This window comes from Oryctolagus cuniculus, chromosome 1, assembly GCF_964237555.1.
Source record: "Oryctolagus cuniculus chromosome 1, mOryCun1.1, whole genome shotgun sequence".
Classification (NCBI taxonomy): Eukaryota; Metazoa; Chordata; class Mammalia; order Lagomorpha; family Leporidae; genus Oryctolagus; species Oryctolagus cuniculus.
This window is the reverse complement of record NC_091432.1, coordinates 56,449,725-56,464,792: the sequence shown is the minus strand read 5'-3', so window position 1 is coordinate 56,464,792 and position 15,068 is coordinate 56,449,725. Positions and strand designations below refer to the sequence as shown.

General features: G+C 43.2%; 1 protein-coding gene across 1 annotated transcript in view; it reads left to right on the top strand.

Annotated features, from left to right (window-relative positions):
- Positions 1 to 15,068, top strand: part of SWAP70 (switching B cell complex subunit SWAP70) — a 101,684-nt gene that overhangs the window by 51,259 nt on the left and 35,357 nt on the right. The window contains exon 3 of the mRNA XM_002708808.5: positions 1,385 to 1,558. Within this exon, the coding sequence (XP_002708854.2) occupies positions 1,385 to 1,558 (174 nt within the window). The remainder of the gene's footprint in view (positions 1 to 1,384; positions 1,559 to 15,068) is intronic.

The following is a 15,068-nucleotide window of genomic DNA, read 5'->3' as shown; positions in this document are numbered from 1 at the left end:
GCCGGCGCGCTGCGGCTGGCTCACCATGCTGATCCGATAGCAGGAGCCAGGTACTTATCCTGGTCTCCCATGGGGTGCAGGGCCCAAGCACTTGGGCCATCCTCCACTGCACTCCCGGGCCACAGCAGAGAGCTGGCCTGGAAGAGGGGCAACCGGGACAGAATCCGGTGCCCCGACCGGGACTAGAACCCGGTGTGCCGGCGCCGCTAGGCGGAGGATTAGCCTAGTGAGCCGCGGCGCCGGCCTCTAATTTCTGTTATAGTATTTTTCACGTGATACACATACATACATATTTAAAAAATTGTAAATTAACAATAATTGGACATAGTTATGGGCTACAGTACATTATATAAAGTGTACTGATTGAGTCAGAGCAATCAACATTACTTTATGATTGGAGCCTTAGAGCTTCTTTCTTATTTGCTCATAAAATATGTAATAGGTTATTGTGAACTACAGTCACCCTATGCTGTGTAACACTGGGAATGTTCCTTGGAGATATGAGGTAGTATTATGTTGTGTTTCTTCATGCTGTTTCTGGCAAATGATAATTACTGTCTAAATTTCTTAATTTGTTGAGTGAATAAAAAGCTCTATTGAATGAAACACTGTAATATCAAGATTATCTATTTCTGTGTCTGTTTTCTGTAATGAACTCAGAACATTGTAAGAGCATAGACCGGGCTAGCACCGTGGCTCACTTGGTTAATCCTCCGCCTGTGGCGCCGATATCCAATATGGGCGCCGGTCTGCTGTGGCCTGGGAAAGCAGTGGAGGATAGCCCAAGTGCTTGGGCCCCTGCACCCGTGTGGGGGACCCGGAAGAAGCTCCTGGCTCCTGGCTTTGGATCAGCCCAGCTCTGGCCATTTAGCCATTTGGGGAGTGAACCAGCAGACGGGAGACTCTCTCTGCTTCTGCTTCTCTGTAATTTTACCTTTCAAATAAATAAATATTTTTTTTAAAAAGTTTTAGTTAAATGCTTTTTCTCAAAAGAAGGTATCTGACCATATAGGGAATGATGAAGGTATCTGCATGTGACCTATGCTGACGAATTGACCTCAGTTCCTTGTATGTACTAGGATTGGTAATCTATATTTAGGAACATAATGTGTGCACATGAAACAATAACCATTTGACAGATTAGTATTTTATGTGCCAAATAGGTGGTATGGACAGATAGAAGCTTCAGTGTCGGGCTAAATACAGCATTCTTACTTGAGCTGTGGAAGTGTTGTATCTAGAGTACATATGTAAGATATGGCTGCTGGCTAATGGAGTTAATTAAAATGTAACCCTTAATGAGGCCTTGTCTTTCTATTTTACTTGACTTATATGCTGCTTATTTTGGACTGGTTCACTGAACTTGTTTCTCATTCCTTTTTAGGTCCAAGATAACTTTGACAAGATTGAATTCAATCGGATGTGTTGGACTCTCTGTGTCAAAAAAAACCTCACAAAGAGTCCCCTGCTCATTACAGAAGAAGATGCATTTAAAGTATGGGTTATTTTTAACTTTTTATCTGAAGACAAGTATCCATTAATTATTGTTCCAGAAGAGGTAAGGTATGACTTTGGGGAGTTTTTTTTTATTGCCATCTTAGTATTTAACACATTGGCTTAGAAGTATTTGTGTTAATTTGGTGTAGATATGAAAGAAGATACTTGACTTGTGTTTTAGGATCAGAGGCAAAACAGCTTGTATCAAAAAGAACCCTAAATTTATAGTCATCTGGGGGCATAGAGTACCCTTAGAGGTTGGCAGAGGAGGACTCTTCCTCTTTAAATTGCTGTGATTACAGAGGATTCCATCCTCATATATAAAGGCTTTTTGTCTGATACCAGTCAACATAATTTTCTGTCTGCTGTGGATTGGTAAACCATGAGAACTGGCAGAGTGGTGCTGTATGGGAAACACATGTGTTCAGAGTGTTATTCTTAAGGCTGTTTAGTGTGGCTAAATAACTTTTTGTTTCAAAATCCAGGATCACCACTTTCTGTACTTTCACCACTTTCTGTACTTTTCAAAGTAACTTTCTGTACTTTTCAAAGTAAAAGAAAAAGGACATCTGCTTGTTTTGTTCTAGATTACTTTCCCTGAACTTTCAAGGGGAAGAAAAATTGGAGGAGGATTTATGTTATCTTACTGCCCTAAAAAGTCATACATGTAATACATGCTTCTTGCAGTAGGGAATTTATAAAAGACTAATAATGTACAAAGTTAAAATCAACTGTAATCCTCTCATTTACAAAATAAGTCTTTTAGGAGCTTAGCAGTTTAAGATATCTATGTCCCTGGGGCCGGCACCATGGCTCACTTGGTTAATCCTCCACCTGCAGCACTGGCATCCCATATGGGCACCCGTTCTAGTACCGGTTGCTCCTCTTCCAGTCCAGCTCACTGCTGTGGCCTGGGAAGGCAGTGGAGGATGGCTCGGGTGCTTGGGCCTCTGCACCCACATGGGAGACCCGGTGGAGGCTCCTGGCTGTTGGCTTCAGATCAGTGTAGCTCCAGCCGTGGCGGCCATTTTGGGGGTGAACCAACAGAAGGAAGACCTTTCTCTCTGTCTCTCTCTCACTGTCTAACTCTATCTGTCAAAAAAGAAAAAAAAAAAGAGATATCTTTATCCCACATCAGAATATGTGGGTTTGAGTCCCAGTTCTGGCTCCTGAAAGCAGCTTCCTACTAATGCAGACCCTGGGAGGCTGTGGGGATGGCCCAAATAATTGGGTCTCTGCCACCTATTTGGGAGACTTGGATTGTGTTCCTGGCTGCAGGCTTTATTTAGCCCAGGCTGTTTGGGGCATTTGGGGAGTGAACCAGCAGTAGAACTCTCTTTCTGTCCATCTGTTTCTCTTTCTCTTTCAAATTAAAAAAAAAAAAAAAGAAAAGGAAGACTTAGTTCAGTGCAGGGCAGATAATATGTACTCGGTAAGTGTGTTAACTCCTATGACTACTATTTTTTTTAAGAATAATACCCTTTAGGGGCCAGCATCATGATGTAGCATGTTAAGCTACCACCTGCAATGCTGGTATCCCCGTTTGGTGCCAGTTTGAGTCCTGATGCTACACTTCCAATCCAGCTCCCTGCTAATATGCCTAGGAAAGTAGTGGAAAATGGCTCAAGTGCTTTGGCTCCTGCACCCACGTGGGAGACCTGGAAGAAGCTCTTGGCTCCTTAATTCAGCCTGGCCCAGCCCTGGCTGTTGGGGCCATTTGGGGAGTGAACCAGCAGATGGAAAATCTTTGTCCCTGTAACTTTACCTTTCAAATAAATAAATAAATCTTTTTTTTGAAAAATAATATCTTAAAATTTTTATCTATTACTTATTTTACTTACTTGATAGGTAGAGATAGAGAGAGAGAGACAGATATACAGAGAGAGCTTCCATCCACGAGTTCACTCCCTAAATGCCTGGGAGGTAGAAACTCAGTACAGGTCTCCCTTGTGTATGGCAAGGATCCAACTAATTAAGTTACCACTTGCTGCCTCCCATGGTGCACATCAGCAGAAGCTGGAACTGGGAGTGGAGTTGGGATTAGAATATATGCACTCTGATTTGGGATGTTGGCATTTCAAGTGGCATCCTAGCCTTAGCTGTGCCAAATGCCTATCCCATGTGAGTATCATCACTGTATACATTTTTATATACTAGTCTGCTTATTACCATAGGAATTTCCAGCAATGGGATTTTGAGTCCTAAGAAATGCATGCTTTCAAGACATTAGATGAACAAGACAAAATCACTTTTCAGAAAGCCTGTACCAATTTGTACTTCTAATATTAATGGTTCAGTGTGCCTATTTTTACCCATCCTGCCAATATTGAGTCTAGTCTGTGGTTTCTGTGATTCATGTTCATGTTAGAGAAGTAATTGAAGTCAGTTTAAATGTTCTCATTGCAATATTTTATTGAAAATTAGCAAATATTTATTGACTGCCAACAATAAATAAGGTGTCAAAGAGAATGCAAAGTGATAAAGCTTACTTCCTGCCTTCAAGGAATCTAGTCTGCTGAGGAGAAAAGAAAATGTGATACAAAACAAAGTAGACTGCCTGTTGTAGGAGAGATGCAAATGCCATGAGACCGCAGATAAAGGAAGAAATGATTCCAGCTGTGGGGAGGTCAGGAATCAGGGAAGTATTTTAAAGAGAGTCAGTTTAATATATGGTTAAAAGCAGTCTTCAACTTTTCCATTTGATGGCCAGCCAGTAAGTATTGGAAGCTTCGTGGGTTTCTAGGGCCAACTTGCCTGTCAGAGCTGCTCAGCTCTGCTGTTGTAGCCTGAGAACAGCCACGGAGTGTATGTGTGTTTCAACAGAACTTTTACTTAGGAATGTCACATTTGATTTTTGTGGGTCAAAATATTATTTTAGTGCCCTCCCCCCATTTTCCAACCATTTAATGTAAAAGTTGTTTTTAGTTGATGGCTGTATAAAAACAGATGGTGAGGGGCTAGCATTCTGGCACAGAAGGTTTAAATCACCCTCTGTAGTACCAGCATCCCATGTGGGTGCTGGTTCAAGTCCTGGCTGTTCCACTTCCAATCCAGCTCGCTGCTAATGTGCCTGGGAACACAGTGGAAGAAGGACCAAGTTACTGGGCCCCTGCCATTCACATGGGGGACCCAGAGAGAATTGCAGAATCCTGGCTTCGGCCTGGCCCAGCCCTGGCCGTTAGGGCCATTTGGAGAGTGAACCAAATTTCTCTCTGTCTCTCTTTCTCTTTCTGTAACTCTGCCTTTCAAATAAATAAATAAATCTTAAACCCTAAAACCAAAAGATGATGAGCCAGATTTGAATAATGGGCTAGATTTGGCCTGTGGATTGTAATTTATTGATCCCTGGTTAAGAAAAGGGCTCTGAGGCCGGCGCCGCGGCTCACTAGGCTAATCCTCCGCCTTGCGGCGCCGGCACGCTGGGTTCTAGTCCCGGTCGGGGCACCGGATTCTGTCCCGGTTGCCCCTCTTCCAGGCCAGCTCTCTGCTGTGGCCAGGGAGTGCAGAGGAGAATGGCCCAAGTGCTTGGGCCCTGCACCCCATGGGAGACCAGGATAAGTACCTGGCTCCTGCCTTCGGATCAGTGGGGTGCGCGGGCTGCAGTGCACCGGCCGCAGCGGCCATTGGTGGGTGAACCAACGGCAAAAGGAAGACCTTTCTCTCTGTCTCTCTCTCTCACTGTCCACTCTGCCTGTCAAAAATAAATAAATAAATAAAAATTAAAATTAAAAAAAAAGAAAAGGGCTCTGGAGTCAGATTTCTTAGATTTGGAATCTGAACTCCTCACTGTTCACTGGCTTTGTGACCTTGGGCAGTTTACATACATTTCTTTTTGCTGTGGTTTCTCCAACTATAAATTAGAAGTAATGCTACTAATTATCTCCTCGGGTTCTTCTGACAGTTAAATGAGATGTGTACCTAGCCCTTTGAAATTGCTAATTCATGGGGTTGACGCTACTGGCATCCCTTATGGGTGCTGGTTTGAGTCTTGGCTATTCCGCTTCTGATCTAGCTCTCTACTATGGCCTGGGAAAGCAGTAGAAGACGGCCCAAGTGCTTGGGCCCCTGCACCCGCATGGGAGACCCAGAAGAAGTTCCTGGCTCCTGGCTTTGAATCGGCCCAGTTCTAGCCATTGCAACCATTTGGAGAGTGAACCAGCAGATAGAAGACCTCTGTCTCTCTCTAACTCTGTTTATCTGTAACTCTGACTGTCAAACAAATAAATAAATCTTAAAAAAAAAAAAAAAAGAAAGTGTTCATTCAGTGTTAGCTATTATATTTATGTGAAAAATAGAACTTGAACTGGGCATTGAATGATCAGATTTTATTTACTAGAGTAGGCAGAGAATAGTTATGATGGAAGAAATAGTGGATAAGCCTGTGTGAGGCAGAAAAGGAAAGGGCATGTTTTAAAATGAGTGAAGTGTCAGCTTGATTGAATTGCCAGTCAGGATGCTTGGTTGGAGGTGGACAAACTGAGTGATTTAAGACAAAAAGGGAACTTTTTAGGAAAGGGATGCTGAGTAGTTCACAGAATCATCATGATGGCTGACAAGCTGGGTGTGGAGTTTATGGAGCTTGAAGTATAATGGTCACTGCAGCAGGGAGCCATAAGAAAAATGCTGTTGCCACTAGGAGGTAGGTGTTGCACTTGCACCATGAATACCTCTGGCCCTGGATACTGGGTGCTGCTCAGGAACTTAAATCTCCCTGCAATTGTTCCTGTTACTGAGGAGAGTTCTCCATGGTGCCCACTTCACCAATTCAGTCAGGGCATGATGCATTAGCATGGCTTATGTCAGGTACCATGTGTTAGATGGGAGATGAGAAGTTAGGGTAAGTGGTACTCCAGATTAAGTATGGTCCTATCAGTGAGAATAGAAGACAAAGCCAACTGGAAGGAACCTGGAGCTTATAGGACCAATTATGGGGAAGTATAGACAAGTTTCAGTCCTGAGCAGTTAAGAGGTAATATATTATATTTGTTTAAAACATGATCTTTGAAATCACACCTAGCTGTACCATTTATTAGCTATGTGAAAAATTTCTAATCTATTTGAGTCTTCTTATCTACAAAATGGAGATAATACCTTTTTCATTGCACTCTTGTGCAGATTGAAAAAGTCGATGTTTATGAGGCATTTAACATAGCGCCTGGACCCATGGTAAGTGCTCAGAGCAGGGAGGGATGTGATGAATGCATGAGTGACAGGATGATGGACACGTTGGGGCCATGTTGCATGATGATGGGTTTGGTACATTTGGCATTTTAGGTGAAAGATTCTTTTGGACCTGTCCTGTATTCAATTGGAAGTGCTTATCAAGAGTTTGTAAGAGGCCAGGACTGGAGACAGATGGGAAAGTCACAGCAGCATGTTAGGTCAGGTGATGGCTGCTTTACCCACTATGCTACAGTGCCAGCCCCAAGAAGTAGATTTTGTGAAGGTAGTTGAACTGAACAGTTGTGAGGTAGAAGGAGACCTGGGGGAGTGTTGAGTCATGAGCACCAAAGAAACAAGTTCTCAGAAGCTGCAAAGTAGTTACGAGGATTAGATGCTGTAAAAGAGTTAGACAGTGGTAAGAAGTTGCCCTTGGATTTAACAGTTTGGTAGTGGTTATTGACAATCAAGGCCTGGGAAGTAATTTCACTGTAGTTATAGGAAGTTTCTTTCTTCTTCTCCTTTTTTTTTTTTTAAGATTTATTTATTTATTTATTTATTTATTGACAGGCAGAGTTAGACAGTGAGAGAGACAGAGAGACAGAGAGAAAGGTCTTCCTTCCAATGGTTCACCCCCGAAATGGCCCCTGTGGCCGGTGCACTGCGCTGATCCAAAGCCAGGAGCCAGGTGCTTCCTCCTGGTCTCCCATGCAGGTGCAGGGCCCAAGCACTTGGGCCATCCTCCACTGCCTTCCCGGGCCACAGCAGAGAGCTGGACTGGAAGAGGAGCAACCGGGATAGAATCCGGCTCCCCAAGTGGGACTAGAACCCTGTGTGCCAGTGCCGCAGGCGGAGGATTAGCCATGTAAGCTGCAGCGCCGGCCTTAAAGATTTCTTTTTAAAGGTAGAGTTACAGAGAGGCAGAGGCAGAGAGAGAGAGAGAAGTTTTCATCCACTGGGTCACTCCCCAGTTGGCTGCAACAGCTGGAGCTGGCTGATCTGAAGCCAGGAACCAGGATCTTCTTTCAGGATTCCCACGCGAGTATAGGGGCCCAAGGACTTGGTTGGGCCATCTTCTACTGCCTTCCCAGGCCATAGCAGAGAGCTGGATTGAAAGAGGAGCAGCTGGGACTCGAACTGGCGCTCATACAGGATGCTGGCACTACAGTGGCTTTACCAGCTATGCCACAGCACTGACCCCAAGAACGGTTTCTTAGTTTAATAACAACAATGGGTATAATTATAATGTATTTTAAAGGAGAAAGTAAAACAGGCTATGGAATTTTTGCACAAAGACATCCTATAACTTAATATAGAGACATATAGAAGGGGATAAAATATTGATAGATGTTGAAAAAGTTAACAATGGCACTTTTAAAACCTAGCTGCTGAGTTAGACAATTGTTATGATGTCTCACCCCATACTGGAGTGCTTGGATTCCATACCTGCCTCCAGTTCTTGATTCTAGCTTCCTGCTAATGCAGACCCTGGGAAGCATTGGTGATTGTTCAAGTAATTGGGTTCCTGCCACCCCTGGAGACTTGGATTGAATTCTGGCTCTCAGATTTGTCCGGCCTAGTTCAGCTCTGCCCAGGCCATTGTGGTCATTTCGGGAATGAACCAGTAGATGGAAGTCTATCACTATTTGTCAACCAACCAAATAAATAAAACACCTATCTGTTGCTTTGAAGAATTATGCAAATAAAATTCCCGGTATAATTTTTATAGATTTTTATTGTTAAACCCCCTGTTCCAAATTTATTTGTATTTTCTTTGAAACTGGAGGTGGAGTGCATCTTTAACCCTTAATGGTTTGATTTTTTTCTATCATTGAAATATTCTCAGTGAACTTGAAATGGACCTTGTCCTATTTCAGGATTATAAGTTAGTGAGTAAGGAGACTCTTTTTATTTCCTGAAATAGCATTTGTTTAATGTGGAGACTCATCATTGGTTTTAAATCATCACTGAGCCACAGGCTGTGAAGGGAACCTACCAGCTTCAGCTTCCTGACTACTTTGCCTAAGAAACTCAAAAGATTCCTTAATATGGGTGGGCCTTCTGGTACAGTGAGCTAAACTACTTTCATACTGGAGTGTTGGTTTGAATATTAGCAGCTCTAATTCCAATCCAGCTTCCTGCTGGTGTGACAGAGAAGGACCCAAGTACTTGGGTCCCTGCAACCCATGTGGAAGTTCCTGGCTCCTGGCTTTGGCTTGGCCCACACCTGGCTGTTGCTGGCATTGGAAAGTAACCTAGTGAATGGAAGATCTCTCAATCTCCGTCTCCCTCCCCCCATTCTGTTACTTTCAAATAAATAAGTCAGTAAGTAAGTCTTTATTTAAAAAAAAATATTTCTTAATGTCATTAAAATGGCAATCCCTATCAAAATGTTTCAAAAATTTTTACAGAATTTGAAAAAACAATCCTAAAATTCATATGAAACTACAAAAGACCCAGATAGCCAAAATGATCCTGAGGGAGTTGGGGTGCGGGGGCTGGAGGACGATACCTGATTTCAAAGCATACTACAAAGCTGTGTAATTAAAACAGTATGATTGGGGTCAGCAGTGTGGTGCAGTGGGTTAACACCCTGGCCTGAAGTGCCAGCATCCCATATGGGCACCGGTTCTGGTCCTGGCTGCTCCTCTTCAGATCCAGCTCTCTGCTATGGCCTGGGAAAGCAGTAGAAGATGGCCCAAGCCCTTGGGCCCCTGCACCCGCGTGGGAGACCTGGAAGAAGCTCCTGGCTCCTGGCTTCAGATCGGTGCAGCTCCGGCTGTTGCAGCCGTCTGGGGAGTGAACTAACAGATGGAAGACCTCTCTGTCTCTCCCTCTCTCTGTAGCTCTTTCAAATAAATAAAATAATTAAAAAAATTTATTTCATTTGTGAAGAATTACAGAGAGAGGGAGAGATAGAGATCTTCAATCTACTGGTTCACTCCCCAAATGGCTACAATGTCTGGGGCTGAGCCAGGTTGAAGCCAGGAGCCAAGAGCTTCACCTGGGTCTCCCATGTGGGTGTAGGGTCCCAAGGACTTTGGCCCATCTTCCACCGCTTTCACAGGCACTTAGCAGGGAGCTGGATCATAAATGGAGCAAATGGGACATGCACTGATGCCCATATGAGATGTCGGCATCGCTGGGTGGGGCTTAACCTGTTAAGCGCTGGCCCCAGGATAGTCTTTTCTTTTTCTTTCTTTCTTTCTTTCTTTCTTTCTTTCTTTCTTTCTTTCTTTCTTTCTTTCTTTCTTTCTTTCTTCCTTCCTTCCTTCCTTCCTTCCTTCCTTCCTTCCTTCCTTCCTTCCTTCCTTCCTTCCTTCCTTCCTTCCTTCCTGTCTGTCTTTCTGTCTTTCTTTCTGTCTTTCTTTCTGTCTTTCTTTCTGTCTTTCCAGGCAGAGTGCACAGTGAGAGAGAGAGACAGGTGCTTCTGCTGGTCTCCCATGCGGGTGCAGGGCCCAGGCATTTGGCCCATCCTCCACTGCCTTCCCGGGCCACAGCAGAGAGCTAGACTGGAAGAGGGGCAACTGGGACAGAATCTGGTGCCCCGACTGGGACTAGAACCCGGTGTGCCAGCACCACAGGTGGAGGATTAGCCTAGTGAGCCGCGGCGCCGGCCCCCAGGATAGTCTTTTCAATAAATGGTCCTGGCAAAGCTGGACATATAAATGTAGAAGAATGAAATTAGGTTCCTACTTCTCACCATATACAAAAATTAAGTCAAGATGGGTCAAAGATCTAAATTGTAAGACCTGAAATGATGAAATTGCGCGAAGAAAAAATAGAGAAAGCACTTCAAGACATTGATGTAGATGATTTCTTGGCTAAGACTCCAAAGCATCATCAATAAAAGCAAAACCAAAGGAGCATTATATCAAAAGCAGAAGCTTCTGCAGCAACATAAACAATCAGTGGAGTGAGGAGACAGATGGGAGAAGATAGTTGGAAGCTACTTATCCAACAAAGGGCTGATATCCAGAATATATCAGCTGCTCAAAATACTCAGCAACAACAAAACAACCAGCCCTGTTACGAAATGGGCTAAAGAGCTGAATGTACAGTTTTCAAAAAAAGTACAAATGGCCAACAAATATAAGAAAAATGCTCTGTATTGCTAGCCATCAGAGAAATGTAAATCAAAACCACAATGAGTTAACACTTCAGCCCTGTCAGAGTGGCTATTATCCAAAAAACAGAGAGCAACAAATGCTGGTGAGGATGAGAAGGAAGGGGAACTCTTAAAAACTGCTGGTGGGAATATAAATTAGTGCAGCCCCTGTGGGAAATAGTATGCAGATTTTTTAAAAAACTAGAAATAGAACTGCTGTATGTTTCAATCCCACTACTGGGTATATATCCAAAAGACATCAATTCATTGTTTCAAAGAGCTACCTACTTCACCACATTTATAGCAACACTGTTCACAATAGCCAAAATGTGGAATCAACTAAGGTGTTCATCATCAGATTAATGGGTAAAGAAAATGTGGTATATATGCACAATGGGATTTTATTGAATCATAGAAAATAATAAAATCCTGCCATTTGTTGCCAAATGGATGGAACTGTATGTAGGATAGCATGTTGAGTGAAATAAGCCAGACACTGAAAGACTAATACCACATGTTCTCCATTGTATGTGGGAGCTAAAATTAAAAACAAACAAAATCTCAATCTGAATACAGAATGTTGATAAAAAGAGTTTGGATAAAAAGAAATAGGAAAGTTGGGTGTGGTTCATTAATTGTGACAAATATACTAATATGAGATGTTAATAGTAGGGGAAGATGGAGTGAAGAGTATGTGAGGGCCAGCGTTGCGGCTTACTTGGCTAATCCTCTACCTGTGGTGCCGGCACCCCAGGTTCTAGTCCTGCTTGGGGCACCGGATTCTGTCCCAGTTACTCCTCTTCCAGTCCAGCTCTCTGCTGTGGCCTGGGAAGGCAGTGGAGGGTGGCCCAAGTGCTTGGGCCCTGCACCTGCATGGAGAGACCAGGAGGAAGCACCTGGCTCCTGGCTTCGGATTGGCGCAGCGCTGGCCATAGCGGCCATTTGGGGGGTGAACCATCGGAAGGAAGACCTTTCTCACTGTCCACTCTGCCTGTCAAAAAAAAAAAAAAAAAGAGTATGTGAGAACTATTTTTATATTACCTTAAAGTTTTTACACCTGATCATAGCCAAAAGGCCGGGAAGAATTACCTCACAATTTTTGTTTTGTACATTTAAAACTACTCTGAAATAAAATGTTAAAAGAGGGGCTGGCACGGTGGCTCACTTGGTTAATCCTCTGTCTGTGGCACCGGCATCCCATATGGGCGCTGGGTTCTAGTCCCGGTTGCTCCTCTTCCAGTCCAGCTCTCTGCTGTGGCCTGGGAAGGCAGTGGAGGATGGCCCACGTGCTTGGGCCCTGCACCTGCATGGAGAGACCAGGAGGAAGCACCTGGCTCCTGGCTTCGGATTGGCGCAGCGCTGGCCATAGCGGCCATTTGGGGGGTGAACAGGAAGACCTTTCTCTCTGTCTCTCTCACTGTCTATATCTCTACCTATCAAATAAATAAATAAATACAGACAAACAGAGGTGAATGGAAAAAAATTATTAAAAAAATGTTAAAAGAAAAAGCTTTCTGGTCTAGGTGGACTGAAGAATGTGGTCCTTGATGTGTGTCCTCTCCATATCCCATTGCCCATTCCAAAGTCTTAAGCATGCTCACCTTCATTTTTGTTGGCTAATGGGAATGTTTTGTCCTGTTTCAAAACAATTCAAGAAGAAAACAGCCTCTTTTTGATTTCTTAGAATAGCCAGGAGCATGCTTGTTGTGTCTTGTTTGGAATTGTTCTGTGCTCTGATGGCCTTAACTCCCTTAGCATTTCTTGTGGTTAGAAGTTAGTTTTACAGATTATTCCTCTGTGGCTTAGAGTTCTTGTGTGGTGAAAGAAGGGATCATTGGAAAAGATTTATGTGGAATTGCTTTGTCTGGCTGCCGAACCAGCCTCCCGAGATTTAGCACATGGATTTGTATTTCTTGAGCTCTTAGTATGTCACCTGGCCTTTTGCCAAACACTACAATCTGAAGGCTACACTATATTTTGAAAATTATATGCTGTGATTTTGTTTCTTTTCTCAATAATTTAGTAATATATTTGAACTAGTTTTGAGCTTAGAAATTTTAAAATAATTTAATATGAAAATATACATTTAAGTAATAAATTTTAGCACTTAATATTTTTTTTTTTTTGACAGGCAGAGTGGACAGTGAGAGAGAGAGAGACAGAGAGAGAGAGGTCTTCCTTTGCCGTTGGTTCACCCTCCAATGGCCGCCGCTGCAGCCGGCGCACCGCGCTGATCCGATGGCAGGAGCCAGGATCCAGGTGCTTTTCCTGGTCTCCCATGGGGTGCAGGGCCCAAGCACCTGGGCCATCCTCCACTGCACTCCCTGGCCACAGCAGAGAGCTGGCCTGGAAGAGGGGCAACCGGGACAGAATCCGGCGCCCCGACCGGGACTAGAACCCGGTGTGCCGGCGCCGCAAGGTGGAGGATTAGCCTATTGAGCCACGGCACCGGCCGCACTTAATATTTTTTTAAAAAAAGATATTTGAGAGGTAGAGAGAGAGAGAGAGAGACAGTGACAGATAACTCCCATCAACTGTTTCACTCCCAAAAAGCTTGCAGCTGCCCTGGGCTGAGGGCAGAAGACAGCAGCAGGAACTCAATCCGTGTCTTTCCCATGTGGGTGGAGGGACGTCAACTACTTGAGCTATCACCGCTGCCTCCTGGGTTGTAGATTAGCAGAAAGCTAGGATTGGGAGTGGAACCAGGACTTAACCCAGTAACTCTGGTGTAGGACAGGGGCATCGCAACTGGCATCTAAACTGTTAGGCCAGTTGCCTGCCCTATAATGTCTTAATTTGTCATGACTATATACCTGGATTTAATTATAATCTTTCAACAGTTTTTAAGCCTTACAAATTTAAGGTAATTTTAATGTTTCCAGCAGCCACCTACCATAATGATCATTTGCATTTTGTTTAAGTCTAGAGTGTCTTTTTTTGTCCCCTTAGAAACCTTTTATTTAAGGTATACAAACTTTTCATGTCTTTTATAAATACAACTTTAGGAACATAGTGATTCTTCCCATCGTACCTGGGCCTCCCAGCCACTCTCCCATCTTTCTTCCTCCTCCCTCTCCTATTCCCATTCTTATTTTTTTTACTAAAATCTATTTTCAATGAACTTTATATACAGAAGATTAACTCTATACTAAGTAAAGATTTCAACAGAGCATGAAAAAAGAAACTGTTCCTCAACAGTTTTTTGATTTCTCGTATGACCCAATGAGCATTTTGTTCAGTCTCTATATGTTTGCATATGTTCTAGAGATTCTTGAGTTGATTTCCAGTTTCATTTCATTGTGTTCAGAGAAGATGCATGGTATGATTTTAATTTTTTGCATATTTTGAGACTTGCTTTATGGCCTAGCATGTGATCTATCCTAGAGAAAGTTCCATGTACTGGTGAGCCTGGCCTAGCCTGGGTCATTGTGTCTATTTGGGGAGTGAACAAGCAGATGGATGATTCTCTCTCTCTCTCCCCGCCCCCGCTCTCACCCCCAATTCCCCCCCCCCATCTCTACCTTTCAAATAAATAAATCTTAAAAAATTAAGAATGTTAAATATTTAAATAATTTATGTAGTGAGGTTAAGGTTTTTCTACATGGGACCAACATTGTGTATCGAATAAGCCACCTCCTGCAGCACTGGCAACCCATATGGGTGCCAGTTTGAGTCCCTGCTGTTCTACTTCCAATCCAGTTCCCTGCTAATGTGCCTGAGAAAACAGTGGAAGATAGCCCAAGTGTTTGGGCCCCTGTACCCATCATGTTGGAGGCCCACATGAAGCTCATGGCCCAGCCTCAGCCATTGCAGCCATTTGGGGAGTGAACTAACAGATGGAGATCTCTCTCTGTCTTTCCCTATCTTTGTAACTCTGCCTTTCAAATAAAATAATTTTTTTTTGTTTGTTCTTAAAAAAGATGCTTCTACCGCACAGATGTCAAGAAATAGTATGTTCCCCTTTGAGTTGGTTACCTGATTTTTTTTTTTTTTTGAGCTGCTATTCCTGGAAATAAGTGTCTGTAGAGTATAGTTTTTACTTAGTATTTTTTTCCCACAGAACCAAGAACAAAACAGGATGTGTGTGTTTTGGACTTATTTGGAAGATTTGCTTTAATACAATGAAAGTTTAACTCTTAAATAGGCTTAAGATACCCTAAATGAAATATAACCTGAATTCTAAGCCAATAAGTACCCTTTTTAATCATGACAGGGAAAAAACTTTTAACAGAATAAATTTTGGAGCTGAAGGCCTTGAAAAATCACATGCAGCCTGAAAGTTTGTTCTTTGTTATTTTTGGTG